General features: G+C 39.6%; 1 protein-coding gene across 7 annotated transcripts in view; it reads left to right on the top strand.

The window, feature by feature from the left end:
* TPD52 (tumor protein D52) overlaps positions 1–26,701 on the top strand; it is a 155,743-nt gene that overhangs the window by 5,587 nt on the left and 123,455 nt on the right. For 2 of the 7 annotated variants that reach the window (XM_068983278.1, XM_068983275.1), the window contains exons 2-5: positions 10,049–10,164; positions 20,307–20,455; positions 22,399–22,500; positions 23,532–23,558. In XM_068983278.1, coding sequence (XP_068839379.1) covers positions 10,049–10,164; positions 20,307–20,455; positions 22,399–22,500; positions 23,532–23,558 — 394 coding nt within the window. Of the gene's footprint in view, positions 1–8,218; positions 8,232–10,042; positions 10,165–20,306; positions 20,456–22,398; positions 22,501–23,531; positions 23,559–26,701 lie in introns of those variants that run through there. The other 5 variants (XM_068983274.1, XM_068983280.1, XM_068983277.1 and 2 more) reach the window with 3 other exon arrangements.

The raw sequence follows: 26,701 nt of genomic DNA, 5'->3' as shown, positions 1-26,701 counted from the left end.
TGTTGTTGTGAAGGATGGGCCCTTGGGTGCGTGGGCTTCAGGAGTCATGGCCTGTGGACTCAGTACTTTCAGCTCCTGGGCTCTAGAGTGTGGGTTCAGTAGTTGTGGCGCATGGGCTTAGTTGCTCCTCAGCATGTGGGATCATCTCAGATCAGGGATCGAACCCGTGTCTCCTGCATCTCCTGCACTGGCAGTGGCTACTTTACCACTGAGATACCAGGGAAGCCCTCGAGTGCAGACTTTTAAGGGGAAACATTTTTATCTTGTCATCTTTGTGGGTATGACCACTAAAGATATTTTGACCTATGTGGTTTTTCTTTTATTTTTTGTGTGTCTTTAGGTTAAAAAACGGGAAACTCATATTTCTTCTTATATGTGCTTAAAGAAAATACCAGAGGCTGATGTTTCTTATTCCTACTCTTAAAGCTGTCATTGCCTCTTTAAGGCTATGTAAAGCGAAAGCGAAGTCGCTCAGTCGTGTCCGACTCTTTGCGACCCCAGGGACTGTAGACTGTGAGGTTCCTCCGTCTATGGGATTCTCCAGGCAAGAATACTGGAATGGGTTGCCATTTGTAAGAGAGGTGTATATACAGTTTTACTTTCCAGAGAAGCTTCTATAGCTTGATTACGCTCTTACAAATTCTCTTGGGTACAGAGTGTTAACATTCAGACTTCTGGAGCAGGTATCTTAGACTCCTCTTACTTCTGGCAACCTCTCCCCTCCTGACTGACTGTTCTTGGGGACAGCTGGTGTTATATTCCTGCTCTTTTATCATTGGCGCCCCACCTGTTTGACCATGGTATGTTTGCTGTGTACACGCCTCTGTCACATGACGGTAGGGGCCCTGCTCCGAATGGTAACAATCTTCGGATAGATTATGCATTAGACAGAGTTGTTTTTCTACAGAAAGTGACATTTTTAAATAAGAAAACCTTTTTAGGTGAGAACAGTGAAGTGGGAATGAAATATATAAAATAATAAGAGAGGCAAGGTAGACTGTGATGGGAAACTGGGTTCTTATCTCTCCCTCTGACTTCACGAGGTGGTTGTTGTTCTTGCTTAGTCGCTGAGTCCAGTCCAACTCTCTGTGACCCCATGGACTGTAGCCTGCCAGGCTTCTCTGTCCATAAGATTTCCCAGGCCTGATTACTGGAGTGGGCTGCCATTTCCTGACTCCAGAGGGTGCTTTCCTGCAATTCATTTATTCAGATAGTTATGTTGAGCATCTCCAGGCACTCTGCACCACATTCTGTGTGGGCCTGAAGCTGCAGGATCAGAGCACAGTGCTTGGGTCAAAAACTGCCCAGCCAGCTCTTTCCGAAGTACAGTAGGCAATACACAGAGGGCGTTATGCCCAGAGTGGGCCCAGGCCACCAGGGCCAGAGAATTCCTCCAGGAGCAGGAGAGCTTTCCTGATCCTTTATTGAAATGAGTGGGACTTGGAAATAAGGAGAGGGTTTCAGCAGAGACATAAAAACAGGAGAGCATGATCCTGAAAGAGAAGGTGAAGGTGGTCTTACAACATTGCGAGTGTGATTAATGCCACTGACTTTCATGCTTAAACAATGGTTGTAGGGGGAGCGGAAGGGACAGTTAAGGACTTTGGGAAGGTCATGTACACACTGCTCTATTTAAAATAGATAACCAACAAAAACCTGTTGTTTAGCACAGGGAACTCTGCTCAATGTTACGTGGCAGCCTGGATGGGAGGAGGGTTTGGGGAAGAATGGATCCATATGTATGTATGGCTGAGTCCCTTCACTGTTCACCTGAAACTATCACAGTGTTGTTAATTGGCTGTACCCCAATACACAACGTTTTTGTTTAAAAAATTAAATTATTAACAGATGGTTAAGATGGTAAATGGTATGCTATATATTTTACCATAATAAAAAAAATTGGGAAAAATAACATGGGAAGCCATTTACTTTATCTTACCCTTTGTGTTAATACATTCCTTTAAAAAAAAAAATCAGTAAAACATGATTCCCTAGAGGAACTGCAGTTTGGACGATGCAGTGAGAGCCTCGAGTGGGAAGGGGCAATGAGGACAGGAGCAGGAGGTGGAGTCGGTGGGTTCCAGATTGTCAGGAGCAGTGAGCTTTCCTAGGGGGTGGGCAGCCATACAGGAATTGAAGGCAAGGAGTGCCCTAGTCTGAGACACGTTTCAGACAGCGCACTCTGGTGGCAGGATAGTGATTGGAGTGGAGGAGACAGCAACCAACGCGGAGCTTTGGGGCAAGAATCTATAAGCAAAGCATGGTGACAGCCTGCGTGGGGTGGGATCAGAGGTGGGGCGTGAAGTGGGCTCGCAGAGAGGGAGACGGAGCCACATCTCAGGGAGGCGGGAAGAAAACCTAGGGAGGGCAAGGGGGCGGGGAGGGGTCAGGGGACCAGAGACTTCTGAGTGAGGTTCAGTCTGGGCAGCTTGGAGCTGTCCAATGAGATCCTGATGGAGAGCTGTCCTTAGCTGAAGGGGGACAAGGGGCTTGGAGAGTGATGGGAGGTGAGGAAGTGAGCCCTGTGGGTCAAGCTTCGTGGCAGAGAAGAGGAGAGGAAGTAGCCAGGATGACTGGTAGGACCAGGAAAGTGAGTCACAGCAGGTACTCATTGAACATTGAGTATGTGCCCACCTTTTATTTCATGACCCTTTAAAACATTCTTATAAAAACCCAGAGAGCTAGATGGTATTGTTTCCTTTTTATTTTTTAAACAGGTAATCGGTTTGGGGTTCAGTTTCCCAGGGCTCAATTCTTTGGGGCTGCCATGACGAAGTGCTCCAGACTGAGGGGCTTAAAATGACAGAAATGTATCACCTCTGTGGTTTTGGAGGCTGGAAGTCCAAAATCAAAGTGTTGGCGGGGCCATGCTCCCTCTGACACCTGCAGGGAAATCTTTCCTTGCCTCTTCCTAGCTTCCTGCTGGTAACGCCTGTCTTTTTTTTATTTTTTACAGTTTATTTATTTTGGCTGTGCTGCGTCTCGTTGTTGCTCGGGCTTTTCCTTAGCAGTAGGGAGTGGGTGGCTACTCTCTCGCTGCAGTGCACAAGCTGCTCATTGCGGTGGCTTCTCTCCTTGTGGAGCACGGGCTCTGGGGCATGTGGGCTTCAGCAGTTGTGGCGGGTGGGCTCCGTAGTTGGGACTCCCAGGCTCTAGAGCACAGGCTCCATAGCTGTGGTGCGTGGGCTTAGTTGCTCGGCAGCATGTGGGATCTTCCTGGACCAGAGATCTGTGTAGATCCTGGACCTACGCCTCCTGCATTGGCAGATAGATTCTTTATCACTGAGTCACCAGGGAAGCCCCCTGGCTGGCTTTGGCTGGCGCTACATCCCTCCAGTCTCTGCCTGGCCACATCACACCAGGTGCTCCCTCTGTCTCTGTGTGCTCTGGATCTTTACACAGTGTTCTCTCCGGGTCACTGATCCAAACTTCCTTTTACTTGTAGGGACACCAGCCATTGGGTTAGAGCCCACTCCACCCTCCAGTCCAGTATGATGTCATCTTGATTACATCTGCAAAGACCCTGTTGCCAAATAAAAACACATCGTTTATGGGTCCTGGGAGTTGGAAGCAGAATATATCTTTTTTTGGGGCAGATGCGAGTCAACCCACAACGTCATCTGATTTTAAAAATCTCTGCCCTGTGTTTCCTATGTTTACACAATGAAGTGTTTGAATTTAAATGATCCAAAATTATTTTCAGATTTAAAATTGTGTGAAGATGATTGTGAAAGTTTTAAGTAACAATCATAGAAAGGCTTGAAGGGGAACAGTTGACTTTAACTGGAAAAAAATCAAAGATGAAGAACTGGATGGAAGAGAGAACTGCTTAGGTGAGGGGTTCCACTCTGGGGTGGCCTGGGCTGCACCCACTACACTGAGCAGAGAGGTACCCACCAAGCTCTCAGTTCTGGCTTAGCTTTAATGGTAGGTTCTAAATTTCTATTTAAAAAACTAGTTTCTTCCCTGGTTGAAATTTTAGGAAATAAGTGGCAAATGGATGCCTATGCATGGGGCATAGGGAGGGGAGGAGAGAAAAGAGAAACTTACTTTGAACAAATCTTTAACGAATAAGCCAGTTCAAATGAACTATTTACAAACATTTGCTTTATTCTGGGTGCTGTGAGTCCTGAGGTGTAAAGATAAGGGTGTGACATTAGGACCTTGTTTTCTAGGTTTGCACATTTAGAGGCAGGTGATAAACAATGATACCACAAGGACCACTTAGCCAGTTGGTTGTACAATGATCTCCAGTAAGAAGACATAAAATGTAGAAGAAAACATTGTGTCTTGGGACTTAAAGGAGCACTCCTCCTGGTTCGTCTCCATTGCTTTCTTGGGCGTGGATCTCCCAACAGTTTGCCTGTGCGTGGAGTCCAGGCTCTTCTCCCCAGGTGAAATTCTTTAGGGTGATCCCATGTGTGCAATTGAAGACAGGTTGTCAATCTGTTTGCACAACTAGAAGAATTATTAAGCAGGTGGCTGAAATGGTAATAACCTGACAGAACAAATTATCACCAATTTGCAGTCACTTGGGCTCAAAGTTGGCCTCTGTGACTTTCAAGCCAGGCATCCCCTTGTGTTCTCACAGCCTCAATGAAGTGAAAGGCCCTCTGCTTCCAGTTTTCCTCTGACCTGCTCTTTGTCTTCCCAGCTCTTCAGAATTTCTCTAAGAAAAATATACACGAAGGAGCAAGAATTTAGAGGTAGAAAGACCTGTGTTTGAATTTCTGCAACTCTGGGCACATTACTGAACCTCAGAGGGGCTCAGTTTCCTAATGGGAATAAATACTACAAATACTACTTGTCTTACTGGGTGATGGTTGTAAGAGTTTGTGTGTGTTTTAGATAACGTGTAAATGTTTAAATCTTGTCACAGTGGCTAGTGAATTAGACCTCAATAAATATGTCATATTTTCTCCTGCTTATTCTGTCTTTTAAAAATAGATCTCTGTCAGACTCTGAGGAGAAGCATTAAAATTAGTGATCAAATACAAATTTTTTGAATTATTCAGTTTTCAGTAATCTTTAGAGAGCTTCCATTTCCCAACTTCTATGTTATGAATGAGAATTTCCCAAATGCTGGATTCTACCTCTGCAATATATACTCTCAACCCTCCCCCCTTTTCTAAACTTTTTATTTTATGCTGGAGTACAGTTAACAGTGTTGTGTTAGTTTCAGAAATACAGCAAACTGATTTAGTTACATATATTCTTTTATAAATTCTTTTCCCATTTAGGTTGTTACATAATACCGAGCAGAGTTCCCTGTTCTATATAGTATGTCCTGATTGGTTATCCAGTTATATACTCTTACTGAACATGTACAAAATAGGATAGATAATACCTAGAAATTCATTTAAGCAAAATTTGGATTCCCAGGCTTGGGGAAAATATGGTCAGAAATGATGAAAAGACGGCTTTTGATCTGTTCTACATTTTTATTTATTACTGGTTCTAGGTATCTTCCAAGTCTGACCTTCAGCCCCCTACTTTTGTCTTTATTTGTGTTTTGTACAATCAGTGATTTAAAGCATATGCTCTCAGTTAAAATGTTCAGGTTCACAATTCTGTCCACCATGTATTCAGGTATGTTACCATGGGGAAGTTATTTAACCTCTGTAAGCTTCAGTTTCCTCATCTGTAAATGGTGATGGTGATCCTTGTCTCACAAGTGTTACACGTAAATGATGTAATGTATTAGGACCACTTAACTCAAATTTTGGAGAAGACAATGGCAACTCACTCCAGCGTTCTTGCCTGGAAAATCCCATGGACGGAGGAGCCTGGTAGGCTGCAGTCCATGGGGTCGCTGAGGGTCGGACACGACTGAACGACTTTCACTTTTCACTTTCATGCATTGGAGAAGGAAATGGCAACCCACTCCAGTGTTCTTGCCTGGAGAATCCCAGGAACGGGGGAGCCTGGTGGGCTGCCGTCTATGGGGTTGCACAGAGTCGGACATGACTGAATCAACTTAGCAGCAGCAGCAGCTTAAATTTGGATGTAAATAAAATGCACTTTGTGGCAGTGGCTGTGGTTATTAATAATTTTCCTAAGTCATGATTGTTAGATTTTTTCAGATGATTTTGGTATCTGTCTTTCTGTTCTTCCTTCATGTCCTTAATTTCCAGTTTTTTCTCTAGTTGACGATCATAAAACAAACCTCATCTTTAATTTTAATATTGATAATTTGCTGCCACCTACAGGCTAATGTGAAAAAAAATATTTGTAATTACTAGCTTTCTTAGACTGTGAACATAAAATCTCAAGGTCATTTTGGTAGTCCCAAAGCTAACTGTGGACAATCCCAGAAACCTGTTTCCTGAGACACTTATTTTCCCTGGTAGCTCAACTAAATTATTGATTAGTATTAATAGAATCATCTTAGATTATTTTTGGAATTGGACAGTTACTCATAAAGCATTATTAGATATAATTATTACTATTATCATCCTCCTCATCAGATATTGCATCTTCCTCCATAAGCAGATTTACAAAGTAGTGTTTATTAAAAAGCACAAAAGAGTCTTTGTTATTTAAGGTAAGTTTAGCGCCTGAGTTTAGTTGGGCTTTGTTGCATCCTAGCGAACTTGAGACGTCTGAGCAAAACATTAAAAATAAAATTAAGAATGTTTATACTGAACTCTGTCATGGTGCTCACTCCCTTGCCTTGTATGATTGCTGCCTGTATGCTTCTCTTCCATTCTCCTGCTTAAGCTTCTTTTTCTAATAACCTGCTACATGGGATCCATTTGCAAGCATACATGGTCCGTCCTCATTGGTTTCTTTTTCTTTTTTTGACTGCATCGTGAGTCTTGTGAGCTCCTAATTCCCTAATCAGAGGTTGAAACCCGGCCCTCAGTAGTGAGAGCACAGAGTCCTAACTTCTGGACCACCAGGGAGTTCCCTCCTCTGTGGTTTCTGACTGTACATAGTACAGCATCTTGGCACAGTCTGATTTGGCTCAAGCTTCCAGTGCCAGATAGCAGGGGATGGGTCCAGTAAGGTTTATGTGCTAACTACGGGGTTGAATTTTGCCTTGAAAATAACGGAACCACTAAAGGATCCACTTTAAGCTGGAGAGTGACATGATAAGATTTTGATCATGACTTGGGCAATCCGTTTGCAGATGTGTTGGAGGGACCTGCAGAAGCAACTATTCATTGAGCCTTTCCACCCACTGATTGTACCTGTCACATATCGTTCTGCATGAGAGGACTTAATCATATCCTATTCACCACTCCAGTTTTTGAACTGTTTTATTTGTATTACTTTTATGCCTTTAACAATTCTGTAAACATCTTTCAGGTAGGCACTGTTATGCTATTGATTGTTGTCATTTTAATTATCGACTGCTATTGTGCAGTGAATATACAATAGACCAGGAGCAAGTGTCTTTGTACATTTTACTCAGTGTACGTATGGACATATGAATACTTCTGGGCTTGCCATGGTGCTTGCTGCTTGTTGAACAGCAGGCTTGTTCTCTCTCCTTCATCTCTGCCCGCCTGCTAAGTCTGTCATCTGCTGCCTGGCATCTTACTCTGGGCGGATGCCACATTGCCACTATGGTTGAGCTAGCCCTTCCCAGAAGGGGACATGAGGGCTGGTGTGATTGCTGTAATGCTCACTGGTGGAAAGAGGTGAAGAGCAGGAAGAGGAGGAGACCTTTCCCTGGTTCCCTCTGCAAAAAATCCTTTGCCATGGGACTTCCCTCCTGGTCCAGTGGCTAAGACTTCGCCTTCCAATGTAGAGGTACAGGTTCAATTCCTGGTCGGGGAGCTGGGATACCACATGCCTCATGGCTAGAGGACCAAAACATAAAACAGAAGCAGTATTGTAACAAAATCAATAAAGACTTAAAAAAAAAAAAAAAAAAAAGCTGTTGCCAGAGGAGACTGAAAATCCCAAACCATGGAAACAGATGGCAAGACAGTGACTACGGAAAGGTGATTGAGGCCTTGTCGAGGCCTTGTTTCAGGTGTAAAATTTAAGGGGGCATCAAAAAGCTCTGCAGTCCAGATAAGTATTATGTTAATGCATTATATTAAGAAATTTTAAAATGGAAGCAATTCATGATGAACAAGGGCTTCCCCTGTGGCTCAGCAAGAAAGAATCTGCCTGCAGTGCAGGAGATGAGGGTTTGATCCCTGGGTCCAAAAGATCTGGAGGAGGGCACAGCAACCCACTACAGTATTCTTGCCTGGAGAATCCCATGGACAGAGGAGCCTGGTGGGCCACAGTCCCTGGGGTCACAAGGAGTCAGATGTGACTAAGCATCCGTGCATGATGAACAAAATACTAACATTTTAAATAAAGACAAGATCTGAAACAGTGCTATGATAGCCACTCTTGGAACCTGAGGAAAAAGGAAAAATCAGCCATACTGAGCCTATCTGTTTAAGAATTTGATATTTTGTTCATCGTGGATTCTTTGAATTAACTTTGATTTTTAAAATAATGTTGCATTAAAATATTAAAATTATTTATATTGAATTAACTGCCCTCATAAATTCTGCACCTAAGATTCAGGGGCCTCACTGAACTTGCCCTTAGCCTTGTTGGTTGGTTGGTTGGGCAGAAGAAGGGGGAGTTTCTGAGAGTCAGGTGCCTCCCTGGCTGCCCTCTGGAAATACAGAATTCTTCCTGGTGGGTGGGTAGACACTGGCAGTTGTTTCAGGGCAGTGGGTGTGGCAGGATTGGTCTTAAATAATGTAGAAAGCTTTTATATGGGTGTTGGTCGTTTCTCTGAATATATTGTGTTTGCCAAAAAGTTCATTTGGATTGTTCTATAAGATGTTACAGAAAAACTCGGATGAACTTTTTGGCCAACCCTAGATAAATTAGGAGCTTCCCTGGTGGCTCAGTGGTAAAGAATCTGCCTGCCAGTGCAAGAGACTCGAGTTCAAGCCCTGGATTGGGAAGATCCCCTGGAGTAGGAAATGGCAGCCCACTCCAGTATTCTTGCCTGGAAAATGCTCTGGACAGAGGAGCCTGGCAGGCTGCAGTCCCTGGGATTTCAAATAGTAGGATGTGATTTGGTGACTTAGCATGTGTGCATATAAATTAGGATTTTATTCTAAAGGGTTATCTGGATGAGGCATATTTTTTAAAATTTTATATTTTAAACTTTTTATTTTGTGTTGGGGTGCAACCAATTAACAGTGTTGTGATAGTTTCAGGTGAACAGGGAAGGGACTCAGTCATACATATATATATCCATTCTCCCCCAAACTCCTCTCTCATCCAGGCTGCCACATAACATTGAGTAGAATTCCATGTGCTATACAGTAGGCCCTTGTTGTTTATCCATTTTAAATAAAGCAGTGTGTACATGTACATCCCAAACTCCCTAATTATCCTTTTCCCTTTTCCTTCCCTCTGGCAACCATAAGCTTGTTCATGAAATTTGAGTGGATGAGTGCATGCATGCTAAGTCATTTCAGTCATGTCCGACTCTTTGTGACCCTATGGACTGTAGCCAGCCAGACTCCTCTGTCCATGGAATTCTCTTGCCTGGAGTGGATGAGACATATTTTTAAAAAATTACAAGAAGGTGTCTCCTTCTTCCACTAGGGAAAGAAATGGAATGCACTTTCTTTAGGCGGTTCTTCACTGAGGCTGTAAGAGTTGAATCTGATTAGTAGAGGAAGCTAAAGACATTTACAGTCTCCTTCTGTGAATATTAGTCATGCTGATTTACTAGTTAAGCATTTAAAGTCTTGGCAAGATCTCATTCTTGGCCTCTTAACTCTTCTGCTTTGCAGTAAGTATATTGTGACTGGAGAAATGAACAGAAGCTGTATTTTCTAAATTCCAGTTTTGAAAGAGTGTAATTTGGTGGGTTTTAGCAGTTAGCTCATCAGTTGTTTTTTTTTTTTTGTCCTTTCCTAGGAGAGCCAGGCCTTTTGAAGGCAGAAAGATGGGATATGGCTCTTACCTCACTGGCTTCCTTCTGGCTGAGGCTGTGAAGGAGTCCAAAGGAGAATTTTACTTTGCTTTCATACTTACAAGCCTTTTTTTTTTTTTTTTTGTCTTCAACAAGGTCTGCTGAGAACAGACCCAGTACCTGAGGAAGGAGAAGATGTTGCTGCCACAATTGGTGCCACTGAGACTCTGTCAGAGGAGGAGCGAGAGGAGCTGAGAAGAGAGCTTGCAAAGGTAAAGGAGCCATCCTCTGGAGCTTCGTTTTGCGCTTAAAATATGTCACCATTTGTTTTCCTAAAGTACCTGGTGATAGTGTATAGTCAGTTTCAGGGGAGAGAAAGCAATGTGTGTTTACTCACCCTAGAGAGCTTGAGTGAGGAGGAGGAAATGGGAACATAAGAGACCAGTTGGTTTTTAATATGAGGAAGGGTATTTATGGGTAAAGTGGGTCTGAGAAGTAGAGGGTGAAGTTGGAAATGGATGAGGGTTACTAGTGAATGTCTTTTAAGTGACCTCACTAGCCCTGATGCACTTGGCTTTCAATTGCTCTGGTGACTTCTTTCTACCTTTGGCAATGTTGTGGATAGAAGCTCTTTGAATTTTCTTTCCATTCCTCACTCTCTCCCTTCGTCTTTAAAAATTTTTTTAAAAAATCAGCCATTTCAAAGTGTACAGCTGAGTAGCATTTAGCAAACTCACAATGTTGTGCAAGTATCATTTCTATCCAGACATTTTCATCACGTCCAAGGGAGACCCCATACTCACTAATCTGGCATGCCCACTCTTCCTCCCTCATTCCCTGGCAACAACTAATTGCTTTCCATCTCTATGGATTTACCTGTTCTGGATATTTCATTTCAATGCAGTCACATAGCATGTAATTTCTGGTATCTGATTTGTTTTGTTTAGCATAATATTTTCGAGGTTCATCCTTGTTGAGCTTGTATTGGTACTTCATTGCTTTTTAATGGCTGAATAATATTCTCTTGTATGTATCTATTATATTTTGTTTGTCCATCTGTTGAGTGGATATTTGGGTGGTTTCCACCTTTTAACTATTGTAGATACTGAGCTAAGGAATATTTGTGTAAAAGTACTCGTTTGAATACCCATTTCCAATTCCTTTGGGTATACCCAGAAGTAGAATTGCTCATCACATGGTAATTCCATGTTTAACTTTTATTTTCGAGAATTGCCAAGCTGTTTTCACAGCAGGGTTGCCGTTTTACATTCCATCACCAGCTTCTCTACATCCTTGCCACCTTTTTTATTTTCTGTCTTTTTGATTATAGCTACCTTAGTGACTGTAAAATGGTATTTTGTTGTGCTTTTGGTTTGTATTTCACTGATGAATAAGATATTGAGCACCTTTTCATGGGCATATTAGTCATTTACGTACCTTTTTTGGAGAAAGTCTATTCAAATCCTTTCCCACATTTTTAAAACATTATTTGTCTTTTTGTTGTTGAGGTATAAGAGCTTTTTATATATCTGGAAACTAGATCCTTTATCAGATATATTAATTGCAAATATTTTCTCCCATTCTATACATTGTCTTTTCACTTTCTTCATACTGTCTTAATGCACAAAAGTTTTAAATTCTGTGATGAAGTCCATTTTTTTTTTCTTTAGTTGCTCGCCCTTTTAGCATTATATCTAAGGATCCATTTACAAAACTAGATCATAAAGATTTACACAATATTTTCTTCTAAAGCTTATATTTAAGCTTGTGGTCCACTGAGTTAATTTTTATATATCGCTTGTGGTAGGGTTCAATTTCATTCTTTCACATGTGAAGGTTTTTTACTACCATTCATTGAAGAGACTATCAGTGAATGCTCTTGGCATCCTTGTCAAAAATCAGTTCATGTATATGTAAAGGTTTATTTCTGGATTCTCAATTCTGATATATTCATCTATATGTCTGTCCTTAGAGTACCACACTCTTGATTACTATAGCTTTGTAGTAAGTTTTAAAATCAAGAAGTATGACCTTTTCACCTTTTTCTCCTTTGTCAAAATTGTTGTTTAAAGTCTCATGCAATTCTATATTAATTTTTAGAATCTACACTTCCACCCACACACACAAAAAATGCCATTGGGATTTAGATAGGGTTATTACTGAATCTGAGGATTGATTTGGGGGAGTATTATCTTATTACAATACAATTAACATTGTCATCATCTTAACGATATTAAATCTCACAATCCATGAACATGGAGTGTCTTTCCACTTATTTAGGTCTTCTCTAGCTTAGCAATGTTTTGTAGTTTTCAGGGCACAAGTCTTATACTTCCTTAGTTAACTTTATTTTGAAGTTGTTCTTATTCTTTTGATGTGACTATAACCAGAATTTTCCTAATTTACTTTTAGATTTCTCATTGCTACTGTGTAGAAATATTAATACAACTGAAGGTTGCATATTAATCTTGTGCAACATTGCTGAACTTGCTTATTAGCTCTATTAAATTTTTTGTGAATTATTTAAGAATTTTCTCTATATAACATAATGTTATCTGCAGTCAAAAGTAGTTTTACTCTTCCTTTCCATTTTAGTTCGCTTTTATTTATTTTTCTTCTCTATTGCTCTGGCTGAAACCTCCAGTACTAGGTTGAATGACAGTGGTGAAAGTGGGCATCCTTGTCTTGTTTCTAATCTTAGGGGAAATACTTTCAGTCTTTCATCATTCAGTGTGATGATAACTCTTGGTTTTTATAAATACACTTATTCATATTAAGGTAGTTCCCTTCTATTCATTGTTTGTTCAGTATTTTTATCATGAAAGGGTCCTGGATTTTGTCAAATGCTTTTCTTCACCTATTAAGATGATCGTGTATTTTTTCCCTTCATTCTATTAATATGGTATATTACATTAGTTGATTTTCATATTTTGCATCATCCTTACATTCCTAGAATAAATTTCACTTTATCCTAGGTATATGTATTCTAGGCCTTGATGTATAATCCTTTTAATATGGTTTTGGATTTGGTCTGCTGGTGTTTTACTAAGTATTTTGGCACCTATATTCATGAGAGATCCACTTGCAATTTTCTTTTCTTATATCTTTGTCTGCTTTTTGTATCATGGTAGTGTCTGGCCTCTTGGAATGAGTTAGGAAGTTTTCCATTCTCTTTTGTGGAAGAATTTGAGAAGGATTGGCTTAAATTCTTCTTTAAGTGTTTAGTAGAATTCACCAATGAAGCCTTCTTGTTTTGGACTTTTATTTGTTGGGAAATTTTAAATTATTCATTCAATCTTTTATGTGTTATAAGTCTGTTCAGACATCTATTTTTTCTTGGCCAGTTTCAGTCATTTGTGAATTTCTAGGAATTCATTCATTTCATTTAGGTTATCTAGTTTATTGGCATATAATTGTTCATAATATTCTTTTACAATCTTTTTATTTCTATAAGGTTGGTAGTGTCACCACTTTCATTTTTGAGTTTAGTTATTTGCATCTTCCTTTTTTTTTAACCTTCTGTCAGTCTGACTAGAGGTTTACCAATTGCATTGATCTTTCTAAAGAAAAGCTTTTGATTTCATTGATTTTTCACTATTGGTTTTCTGTTCTTTCTTCTGTTTATCTTTAATCTTTAATTCCTTTCTTTTTGTTAGCTTTGGTTTAGTTTGCTCTTCTTTTCCTAGTTCTGTAAGAGTGTACAGTTAGGTTATCGATTTGAAATATTCTTTTTTAATGTAGGCATTTACAGCTATAAATTTCCCTCTGAGCACTATTCTTACTACATCTCATAAGATTTAATATGTTGTGTATTTGTTTTCATTTGTCTCAAAGTATTTTCTAATTTCTTTTTGATTTCTTCTTTGACTCATTGGTGGCTTAGGAGTATGTTGTTTAACTGGATAAATTTATAAATTTTCTAGTTTTCATTTTGTTTCTGGTTTCTAGATTTATTCCATTATGTTTGGTCAAGATATTTTGTATGATTCTAAATTTATTGAGATTTGTTTTGTTGCCTAATGATATGCTTTGTCCTGGAGAATGTTTCATGTACATTTGAAAAGAAGGTGTATTCTATTGTTTTTGGGGTGAAGTGTTCTGTTTATAGTTGGTTTATAGTGTTCAGATCTCCTGTTTCCTTATTTGTTCTATCTACCTCTTTACATCAGATTTTATAAACTAGGTGGGGATAGGATGGGTAAGGCAAATTGGTGATAAGCCCTATCAGGAGAGTAAGAATGAAAAATACAGAGTATTTGGTATTAGTACATGCCTAATACTGTTATTTTGAAAAGAGAAAACAAAAGTACTTTTTACACAAGTTGCACATGTTGATCGTAAAAACAAAAAACACTGAAGAAAAGCAAAATTACCTTTACAGCATAAAAGTTTTAGATTATCTGTTTCCAGACTTTTTTTGTGTATGTATTGCTATAAGATTTCAGTATTTTAAGAAGACATCAGAATACACATTTATAACTTTTCTTCACTTAATTGAATATAAAAAAAAATTTGTGGCAGTAAATAATCTTCTACAATTTCATTTTAAATTGGTGCAGAATAGCCTGTTTTTTTAATTGCTGCAAGCCCATTTTTAATTAATGGGCATATCATTTAATTAATGGGCATAACATTTCAGTTACTTCCTTTTTTTGCTATTATAAACAGTATTTTGATGGAGATACATATAATCCTTTAAGCACCTCTTTAATTAGTTCTTTTTTAAAATTCTGTTCCTTTTGGTTGTGCTGGGTCTTTGTTGCTTTGCTTGGGCTTTCTCTAGGTGCAGTGAGTAGGGGCTCCTCTTTGTTGTGGTGCTTGGGCTGTTGACTGCGGGGGATTCTGTTGTTGCAGAGCACAGGTTCTAGGCACACCGGCTTCAGTGATTACAGTGCATGAGTTTAGTTGCTCTGTAGCACGTGGAATCTTCCCATACAAGGAACCGAACCTATGTCCCCTGCACTGGCAGGCAGATTCCTATCCACTGTGCCACCAGGGAAGTCCTTTAATTAGTTCTTTAGAATAAATTCCTAGAAGTATTAATAGAATCCCTGGGCCTACTGGGTGTTAAGCACACAGTCATTACCGTGTACACCAACAAGGCCAAAACACTAGCCAGAAGATTTCTCATAGTATGTGAGAGAACAGTTTTTCCAAATCCTTGCAGCCCTCAGTACAATTATTTCATTATCAATGATATTAACTTAATAGTAATAGCAACAAATATTCACAGACTATTGCTGCATGGCAGGCACACACTACTTGCTGGGTGGCTGAACTCTTCACAGTCATTTTCTCATTAATCCTCGTAACAGTGTTATGAGGCAGGTATTACTATTTTTATGGTTTGACGGAGGAGGAAACAGAGATCTAAATCTCCCAATGGATTATGTAATGTTATTTAACAAGTTATCAGACATATGCTATGTGAACACTTTCTCCCATTCTATCAGTTTTCCTTTTCACTCTTTGAAGCACACAAGTTTTTAATTTTGAGGAAGTTGAATTTTTTCCTTTAGTGACTTGTGCTTTAGTTGTTACTTGTCAGAAACCATTGCCTAATCCAAAATTATGAAGATTAAGGTCAAAGGTCTTATGTTACAACATTGGGTCTTGTGTCCAGGTCCTCATGAACTCTGATGCATGTGCTTACTTTTTTATTTGTGTAGTATTTATACTCGATCAGAAATTTATACAATTTTTATGAAAACTCCATGAGATATGGCAGATATATTACTTTACATGCTTGTGTGCTATGTCTCTTCAGTTATGTCCAACTCTTTGCAGCCCTATGAACTTTAGCCTGCCAGGCTCCTCTGTCCATGAGATTCTCCAGGCAAGAATGTTGGAGAGGGTTGCCATTCCCTTCTTCAGGGGATCTTCCTGACTCAGGGATCAAACCTGAATCTCCTGTGGCTCCTCTGTCACAGGCAGATTCTTTACCCCTGAGCCACCATGGAAGCCCATACTCTTACTTTACCTCCCATCATATATAGATTATGCCGTCATAATAAAATATGGTAATAATGATCCCAATAATTAGATGTAATAAAATCATTTACATTTAAAACATAATTTTCTGCTTTTTATGTTAGAGTTACTGCTTGAAATAGTTGTAGGAATTAAGAGATAAAAATCTCCTCCATCCATTTTTATTTAACTTCTTTTTGAGATGTAATTTACATCAAATTTCATTATTTTAATGTGTATAGTTCATTGTATATTCACAAGTTTATACAAGTATCAGTACTATCTAATTCTAAAACATTTCCTCACCCCCAAAAGAAATCCTTTTCCTGCCAGTGTTCACCCCAATCCTCCCTCCCCCTGTCCCTGGCAACCACTAATTCACTTGTTTCCATAGATTTGCCTGTTCAGGGCATTTCTTATAATTTGAATCAAACAACACATGGTCTTTTGTGACAGGCTTCTTTCATTTAATATAATGTTTCTAAGGTTCATCAATGTTGCAGTACCTATCAGTACTTCATTCCTTTTTATGGCTGAATAATATTCTGTTGTGTAAGTATACACCACCTTTTGTTTATCCATTCATCAGCTGTTGGACACTTAGATTGTTTCTGCTTTTTGGCTGTCGTGAATAATACTGCTCTGAACATTCATGTACAGGTTTTTTGGTGAACATGTGCCTTCAGTTCTCCTGTTTCATACCTAGGAATGAAATTTGTGGGTCATACGGCAACTTCATGTTTAACTTTTTGAGGAGCTGTCATGCTGTTTTGCTGCCAAACAGTACAATTGTACATTCCAATCAGCAATGTATGAGGGTTCCAAGTTCTCTGCACCCTTGTCAGTGCTTGATATTATTTGTCTTATTGGTACCGTTTGTCTTACTGATTACTGAACACTGTACTAGTAGGGATGAAGTGGTGTCTTATTTGAACTTCTCTAATTACGAATGAATGGTATTGGTGATCTTTTCATATGTGGTCATTTATGTATTTCTTTGGTGAAATGTCTATTTAAATCCATTATCCATTTTAATTGGATATTTGCTTTTCTATTATTGAGCTGTGTTTTTTTAAATATATTTTGCATACTGGATCCTTATCAGATTTGTCATTTGAAAACATTTTCCCAGTTCTGTTAGCTGTCTTTTTACTTTTATGATGGTATCCTTTGAAGCACATCAGTTTTAAAATTTGTTGCTATTGGTTTATTTTTTGGTTTTCGTGCGTGAGGTATCATATCTAAGAGATGCTGCCTAATCTGAGATTATTTAGACTTACCTCTCTATTTTCTTCTTAAAGTTTTATAATTTAGCTCTTTCACTTAGATTTCTCTGATCCATCTTTATACATATGGTCTGACTTAGAGGTCCCACTTCTTTCTTTTGCATATGGAAATTAAGTTGTCCTAGCACCATTTGTGGAATAAAATTACTGTTTTCCACTGAATTCCTTGGTATCTTTGTTGAAAATCAGTTGACCATAAATGTATGGGTTTATTTCTGGACTCTCAAGTCTACCATACAATCTTGATTACCATAGCTTTGTAGTAATTTTTCTACTCATTATTCCAGTTTTCTTGATTCATGTCAGAGATTCTTATGTGTGTGTATACACACACACACACACATATATATAAATGTTGAATTAAGAAATTGTCGCTCTAGTGTGCTGAGATTGAGCTAGGTATATTAGCACACAATTACCAACAAAAGCAGGGAATATATTGGGTCATGTATTGTTCAGAAAGATTTACAGTGGTCTTTCTTTCTAAGTTTCATTAGGGCAAGTGAATACTTCAGAGATGTGTCAAGGGGTACAAAACTTAAACATTTAAGTCTACTCTTTGAAGTATGTGAACATTTGTAGTTTAGGTAAAGAAAAGTATTAGAAAGCTAACAATGTGCAATGAGAATTAGCCAGTAAACTGAGAAGTGGAATCAGAAAACCTGAGTTAAAATTCTGATTCCTGCATTATTAGCTTAGTGACTTGCAGCAAATCATTTAATTTACTTGATTTTGAACCTTATTCATTCATACATTTATTGTTGCGTTTTTCTCTTGTACTTCACTTTGTTAATATTTCTCAAAATGTGACTTCCAAAAACAGGTATAATTTGTGGAGTCCTATCTTATAGACTGTGTTAGTTGCTCAGTTATGTCTGACTCTGCAACCCCATGAACCCCATGTAGCTCACCCCCATGGAACCCATGTAGCCCACCAGGCTCCTCTGTCCATGAAATTTTCTACCCAGGAATACTGGAGTGGGTTCCCATTGCCTTCTCCAGGGTATCTTCCTGACCCAAGGATTGAACCCAGGTCTCCTGTATCACAGGCATCTTCTTTACCATCTGAGCCACCAGGGAAGCTTGGAGTCACATAAGCATGGATGATTATCTTTGTTCTGGACCTGTATTATAATTAATGCCATCTAAGAGTATGTTATTTGGGGATTTTTTGGCAGCCACATCACTTTTGATTTATTCTTCTTTCCTTTTGTTGAGTGTTCTCAGTTCGCTTAACAATACTCTATGTTGTTTTTAAAGGCCATGCTGTCTTTGAACTCATGGAAGTGTTGTGTAGGTCAAGACTGAGATATGGCTTTGTAACAAGCCTAGAGAAGCTTCCTTCTGAGGGTCTTGAATATTAATGAACATACAGTCATCCCTCAGTGTCTGCAGGGGGTGGGTTCCAGGACCCCTGTGAATATCAAAATCTACAGATGCTCAAGTCCCTTATATAAAATGGTATAGTATTTGCATATAACCTATGCACATCCTTCCATATGTTTTAAATAATCCCTAGATTACTTATAATACCTAGTGCAAAGTAAATGCTATGTAAATAAGTGCCAGTATATGGCAGTTTCAAGATATTGCTTTGTGAAACTTTCTGGAACTTTTTTCCCCTGAATGTTTTCAATCTGCAGTTGGTCGTGTCTGTGAATGTGGAACCTGTGGATACAGAGGGCCAACTATATTTCAGGGACCCGAGTTTTTCGACTTCTAGGACAAAAGTCTTGGGTGTCTGTTTCTCTCTGTGGGTCTCCCCTTTCCCTCTGTTTTCCTAGCTGTGACTTTTCCTCTACTCTTTTTTTTTTTTTTTTTTGCTTCATAGCTTCTGTTTATAGGTTTGGCTTCTGTAACATCACATAATCTTGCTGTGCCCCACCTGTCCTTCAGGGCTTCTTTATCCAAGTCTTTTCAGTTTCTCCTCCCAATGTGATCTTAGTTTCTCAAACTACATTCCTGAATGAGACTCTGATTATTCGAGCATCCCTTGGCACATCAGGCAATTCACTGGCTAGTAGCCACTTGATGGGTCAGGAGCCTATTTCTAACCACCAAGCTGAGGCTGGTCAGTCAGCATCGGAGGGGCCCACACTTCTGCAGGGCTCTGGAAGAGAGTGTGTTTTATTTATGCCTGTGACTTTGACAGCTTCAAAGATTTGACAGTATGAACTGTGATTCATATTGGAAGTATAAACTCATATGGGGCTTTCCCGGTAGTGCTAGTGGTAAAAAAAAACAAAAAAAACAAAAAAACAAACCCACCTGCCAGTGAAGGAGATGCAAGAGACATGTGTTCGGCCCCTGTGTTGGGAAGATCCCCTGGAGGAGGGAATGGCAACCCACTCCAGTATTCTTGCCTAGAGAATCCTGTGGACAGAAGAGTCTGGTGGGTTATAGTCTGTGGACTGGGGTCATAAAGAGTCGGACACTACTGAAGGGACTTAGCATGTATGCATGCATAATCTTATATGAAATATGCAATATGGCTGTTTTGATTTGACATGGTTATATGTATTGGTGGGAATTCAGATTGTTTGGGTGGTTGATCCCTGGGTCAGGAAGAACCCTTGGAGAAGGGAATGACTTCCCACTCCAGTCTTCTTCCCTGGAGAATCCCATGGACAAGAGAAGCCTGGTAGCCTACAGTCCATGAGATTGCAAAGAGTTAGATACAACTGAGCAACTAACACTTTCACTTTTCACTTCAGATTAGTTTCACTTGATACATAAATGTGAGTTTTTATGGGCATTCAAGCAGCAGTGTTCAGCTGGAGATGCAGACCCAGCAGTCAGGAGAGTAGCTGTTAGAATAATTTTAATAAAATGCAGACCCAGCAGTCAAGAGAGTAGCTGTTAGAATAATTTGAATATTAGCTGCGTAAAGGTTTGAACCCTGAGCCTCTATGACAAAACTGAGTAAGGAAGCATAGGAAGAGGGGAGAGACTGAGAACAGCTCAAGACTGAAATATAGGAAGAGAGAAAAGCAGCTTTACAGGAGAGATCAACAAGCAACCCCTTTGCTTAACATATTTTAAAAGAGGCAGAGAAATGAATCCAAAATGTTTTAAAACGACTGGAATTTTGAGTATAATTTTGGGCTTATCATCTTAACTCTTTGACTTTATTCCTACCCCAACCCCACTCCTTGCAGGTAGAAGAAGAAATCCAGACTCTGTCTCAAGTGTTAGCAGCAAAAGAGAAGCACCTAGCGGAGATCAAGCGGAAACTTGGGATCAATTCACTACAGGAACTAAAACAGAACATTGCCAAAGGGTGGCAAGATGTGACAGCTACATCTGCGTATGTGCCCTTGACCCTTCCTTTTTCTAGAGAACGTAGAGGACATTTTGCTCTTTTTGTCTGGAAGCGGGGTGGGGTGGAAAGGGACTGAGGAGGTTTCTGCAGCTTTTGTCTGTACTGTGCAGGGCAACCTTCCCCACCATGCCTGTTCTCAAGTGTATCTGAGTCTTCTCCAACTGTTCTTTTGGACTGTTCTAGGGTATAGAGAGAAAACCAGCCTCCTGTGTGAGTTGAGGAAATAAAATCTAAGCTCTTAAAATGTTATATACTGACTTACCAGATATATACATGAGTTACTTGGTCCTCAGAATAACCCAGTAGAGTGGGTAGTGAGATAGCCGTAGATAAGGAAACAGGATCAGATCAGTGTTGAGGTCGCAAATCTCTCAAAGTCTGGAGGCACGATTTGAACTAAGATCTGGCCAAGTACAGAGCCAGTCTTTTTATTTTTTTTTTAACCCTTCTCTATACACAGCATGAGACTCTCTCAGGTCACCATCTTTGATGTGTGCCAATGGCAGAGGACCACTCCTTAATCTTCTGGTCCTTTTTGATCACACGGTTTTGGTACAGCATTATCAAGATGCAGCTTTGTTTCCTGAGTCTCCAAAAGGTATTCTCTATGCAGTCTTGTCTGCTGAGCTGGTGACCAGCACCAGCGAGGCTGACTGCGTCCTAATGCGACAGTACAGGGGTACCTACCCGCTTGGGTTCTCTTTCTATCCATATAAGTAGGCAGCGGAAGAACATGCCGGATGCCATTCCTTGTATCATCTTAAACATTTTCTCTTTTTCTCTTTTTTGGTATTTGATCTTGACAAGGTAAGTAAAAATGCCTGAACATCCCTTTCTACAATGTGGGGATCTTAACCTCTTTGGGGTAAGAACCATATTCTTTTGTCTGTTTTAGTTTTTCCCTTCACTAATCCCTGCATAGATGGGAGGAGGGAGGTGGTAAATTTTCTGCTTTGTGCTACAGCAAATATCCCACTTGAGTCATTTGAAGTGTTGTACCTTTTACATACCCTGTCGAGAATGCACCAGTCCTTATTTGGTAACTCTACATACAGGGAGAACTGAAAAATCTCTTTATGCTGCCCCAAATTGATTTGGGTGACAAAAAGTACTCCTGAATCCCACCTTACTTCTGGTCCCTTTTTAGAAAATAAAGTTGTGAAAGGAATGTGAGGAATTTGATTTCATTTTTGTTTTGTTAGCTTAAGTGAAAAAGGAAAAAAAATCAGAGATACAGTTTCATTTAACCTCTGGCCCATTTTAATCTTGGCTTCATAACTGTTTTTAACTCTTACCCAGATTTCTTCAGCCTTGCCTTTTTACAGGCCTTTCTAGCTGTGCTAGGGTGCTGCAAAAGGTTGTGTTTGAAATGGTGGTTAAGTAAAAAATGATGTGATGATGTTGACTTGGCAGTCATGAAGAATTTTGGATGTTCTATTTTTTTTTTTTCTTGAGAGTTCTCCAAGAGGTGGTGATCACTGAACTCTATGTAATGGATATTAGAAAGATTGTTGTTGTTCAGTCGCTAAGTCGCGTCCAACTCTTTGCAACCCCATGGACTGCAGCACGCAAGGGTTCCCTGGGGCTTCACTATCTCCCAGAGTTTGCTGCTACATAGGGTCACAAAGCAGAGAAGGCAATGGCACCCCACTCCAATACTCTTGCCTGGAAAATCCCATAGGCAGAGGAGCCTGGTAGGCTGCAGTCCATGGGGTTGCTAAGAGTCGGACATGACTGAAGTGGCTTAGAAGGGTCACAGCAGTAGCAGGGTCACAAAGAGTCGGGCACAGTTGAAGCAACTTAGCACACACACATGGGTCCATTGAGTCGGTGATGCCATCTAACCATTTGATCCTCTGTCACCAAATAATGGATATTGGAAAGGTTGGCTTACTTTCTTTGCTCTGTTCTTTTATAATTTGATATAGGTACAAGAAGACCTCTGAAACCTTATCTCAGGCTGGACAGAAGGCTTCAGCTGCTTTTTCGTCTGTTGGCTCTGTCATCACCAAAAAGCTGGAAGATGTAAAGTACGTCCTCATTTTTCCTTGCTTAGTTAGGATGAGGCAGATTAAAATCTGTTATCATGGTTGCATCTCTTTCCTGCCTGGTACTGGCTGATGTTGGACTCCCCTCCGTTTGGATGAGGAAGAGCCCTCCTTCAAACCAGGGCCTGAAATGCATCCCTAAATCCTTCTAGGCATAGCCTTCAAACTGATTGTCTTATGAATACATTTCAAGTTGTTGAAAAATTCTGGTTGTGAACTCTCCTCCTTTTAGCCCTTCTTGATCACATGGGGTAAGTATGTGGCTGCAGACCTGTGGTTGTGCGTGGAGCCTGGTGTCTGGCGGGGATGAGCCTGGGAGCACTGAGTCCTGCCCTCACTTCCGGGTGGTGCATCTTTAGCCCCTGGTGTGCTTGCCACATACTCATTTGTGTACTCCTTTGTAATATCTATGTTCATGCCCAGGCCAAAATCTTGTTTTGAGCTATTTATTTTGCATTTTATTTTCAATGTGTCTGCAGAATTTTCCTGGTCATTTTGATAAAACTGCTTCAGAGTGCTTTTGTGTCCACCAGTAACCTCATGCCACCCACCATGTGGATTAAAATAGTGCTGAAAATGACAAATGTGGATTAAATTGGCTGTGCTTCTGTTGGCATGCAAGATTTATGTGTTTTGTTTTTTTTAAACCCTTCAGATTGCATGACCTTGTGTTTTCTTTTTGTGGGGAAAGTAGATTTTACAACCAGAATTTTGTTGGTTGAATAAGTTTGGTTAACTGGTCTTATACTTGTACCAAAAATACCCAATGACTTGCTCATTGTATTTGCACTATTATCATTTCAATACAATGTAATAAACACAGCTCTCTTAAACCCTTTTGACCATTATATATACTTTAGGTAAGCTCTTTTCTTTCTGTGCTAACTCCCAATTGTGTAGCCCTTTAGAATTCAGTTAAAACTTTACACAGCTCTTAAAAAGTAGGTTATTTAATTGTTTTAGATTTACCAGAACTTCCTTTCTTTTTTAATGCTTACTCTGGCTTCTTGCAGATTGCAAGCCTTTTCACATTCCTTTAGGTAAGGAGAGTGTAAACCATCGCTGCAGCCCAGCTCTCGTCTAAGACAAGTGTGCTTAGGCTATGATGCCACATTGGATGGTCATGTTTGTCCACTACATAATCTTGCATTTTGAAATATCTTTTCTCTGGTGCATTCCTATTTTCAAGGGAGGGTTTCTTGTATACCATGGGTAATGGATACATTAAAAGGAGAATAATTTGGCACATGATTCAAGGGATATGGAAATGATTTTGACATTTTACTTTCCTTTTGTGTGTGTGTGTGTTTGGTAAAAAAGAATCAGCTTTACCATGGCATGCAGAATTCCTCCCTTTTAATGTCTGACTTTGTTTGTTTGTTTTTGATGCTGTAATTTCTTTGGTGCCTATGTCAGGATGTTGGAATCTCCCTTCACCTGACTCCCATTATGCAGTTGTAATAGACAGCATATGTACTGTCTCACAATGTTAGTCTTTTCTCTTTCCAGGTTACTGTGACATTTTTTTTTAATTATGGTAAAATATGCCTAAGATAATATACCATGACTCAGCATGTTTTAGTACTTGTTTTGTTAGCCTCTAGTGTTTACTATTTTATTATTTCTTTCCATGAGTTGTATTCTGTAACTCTGCACGCAAGGACATTTCATAGCTGCAAAAGGAGAAATAAAGTATATTAGGCCAAAAAAGAAAGCATGTTAAAAAGATATCAGCCCAAATCTTCCCTTCTGAAAGGAATCTTTGTGATATTGAGCAAACCTCTCCTCTCCCTCCCATATAGACTCTCTGAATATCCAATTAGTAGTTAGAGAAAACGAAGGTGGAAGGTCTTTTGAGTATAAGTAGGAAAGTTAACACACTGGTCTCTATCTCTGTTCCTATTAATGTGAATTGTCTTCTCAAGCAGTCACTTGCTGTGGCTAGCATTGTGCCTTCTTATGTAATCAAATAGATACTTATAACTGAGGCTTTCTCTTACTTATCTCTGAAAGAGTAAGTCAGGGAGATAAACAAATTCTGAGTATTAAACTATTTACATTTAGAATTGTGCTTTAAAAAAAAAAAAACCAAGAAATCAGTGATAGCAATCAATTCTGTATCTTTGGTGTTCAAGTGAAAATGGCCTAAGTGCTTTAGGAAACTATTAAGAGAATTTTATCTAATGTTATGAGGTTGTGTAAGGATGTGTTCACTCACATAATCCATTCTGCTAACATAAAGGTGTACACCGTGGATGGATCCAAGGGATATAACCTATACCAGACACAGTTCTTATTAAGAAAGAGCTTAAAATCTTTGAGTGCATTGAATGGGGGAAGGGAGGTGGGGCCCAGGAACGAGTTAAGAGTGGAAGAGCCCTAGGACTTCCCTGGCAGTCTAGTGGGTAAGATGCTGCATTCCCAGGGCACAGCTTCAACCCCTGGTTGGAGAACTAAAATCCCACATGCTGTGTTTTGCGGCCTTATTATTACTGTTTTTATTTATTTGGCTGCCTTGGGTTTTGGTTGCAGCCCTTGGTATCCTCATTGTTTCATGCAGGCTCAGTTGTTGCGGCACTCAGGTTTTCATTGCTCTGGGGCATTATGGAATCTTAATTCCTTGAATGGGAATCGAACCCACATCCTCTGCATTGCAAGGTGGATTCTTAACCACTGTCCAGCAGGGAACTAAGATCCCGCATGCTGTGTGGTGTGGCCTCGAAAGAATGGAAGAGCCCTGTTCATACTTAATTATAAAACAACACTAGGTGTAATGTAAACAAAAATAATAAAACTATGTAAGTGCTGTTGAAGAAGGATTTCATCAGTTCATACCACCATTTTTTCTGTATACTTTGGAGAAGATTAAGCAAATGTACCTAAGAATGGCTCAGTATGTGCTGTCTTATTAATTCACTGGAAATAATATGAGTTGGGCGGCTCTTTTCTTGTTGCTTACACAGTCACTTTTTTTCATTTCATTAAAAAAATTCAATTAAGATCATACTTTGTCTAACATTTTCAGTCTAGTTATTAATGAATAATGTATTCTTTGTGTATCAATATATTATGTATCAGTGCAGGTCCTGGTTAAAGTTAGGCTTCATATTACAACTTGGAAGTGGGAGATATAAGAGAGCTACATTTTGGAATTATTTCTTATAGGTTAAAAGTTGAGTAAAGCCCTTAGTCTTTGGCATCTGGTTTCAGGACCTAATAAACCTCAGATTCTTGATGTTTCATCTCAGAAAGAATCCAGTGAGAGACAAAGTGATAAATAAGAAGTAGGTTTATTTAGAGAGGAACACACTCCACGGACAGTGTGGGACATCACAGAGGGTGATGGAGAGGCTCTATACAGTCAGCAAAAACAAGACCAGGAGCAGACTGTGGCTCAGGTCATGGACTCCTTATTGCCAAATTCAGATTTAAATTGAACAAAGTAGGGAAAACCACTAGACCATTCAGGTATGACCTAAATCAAATCCCTGATGATTATACAGTGAAAGTGACAAACAGTTTCAAGGGATTAGATCTGATAGACACACTGCCTGAAGGACTATGGATGAAGGTTCATGACATTGTACAGGAGGCAGTGATCAAGACCATCTCTAAGAAAAAGAAATACAAAAAGGCAACATGGTTGTCTGAGGAGGCCTTACAAATAGCTGAGAAAAGAAGAGAAGCTAAAGGCAAAGGAGAAAAGGAAAGATAAACCCATTTGAATGCAGAGTTCCAAAGAATAGCAAGGAGAGATAAGAAAACCTTCCTCAGTGATCAATGCAAAGAAGTAAGAGGAAAATAATAGAATGGGAAAGATGAAAGATCTCTTCAAGAAAGTTCGAGATACCAAGGGAACATTTCATGCAAAGATGGGCACAATAAAGGACAGAAATGGTATGGACCTAACAGAAGCAAAAGATATTAAGATGAGGTGGCAAGAATACATGGAAGAACTGTACAAAAAAGATCTTCATGACCCAGATAACCACGATGGTGTGATCACTCACCTAGAGCCAGACATCCTGGAATGTGAATTCAAGTGGGCCTTAGGGAGCATCCCTACCAACAAAGCTAGTGGAGGTGATGAAATTCCAGTGGAGCTATTTCAAATCCTAAAAGATGATGCTGTGAAAGTGCTGCACTCAATATGCCAGCAAATTTGGAAAACTCATCAGTGGCA

Source organism: Capricornis sumatraensis, chromosome 11 (assembly GCF_032405125.1).
Source record: "Capricornis sumatraensis isolate serow.1 chromosome 11, serow.2, whole genome shotgun sequence".
In the NCBI taxonomy this organism is placed as follows: Eukaryota; Metazoa; Chordata; class Mammalia; order Artiodactyla; family Bovidae; genus Capricornis; species Capricornis sumatraensis.
Note: the sequence above shows the minus strand (reverse complement) of the source record. Positions and strands in the feature narration are given on the sequence as shown.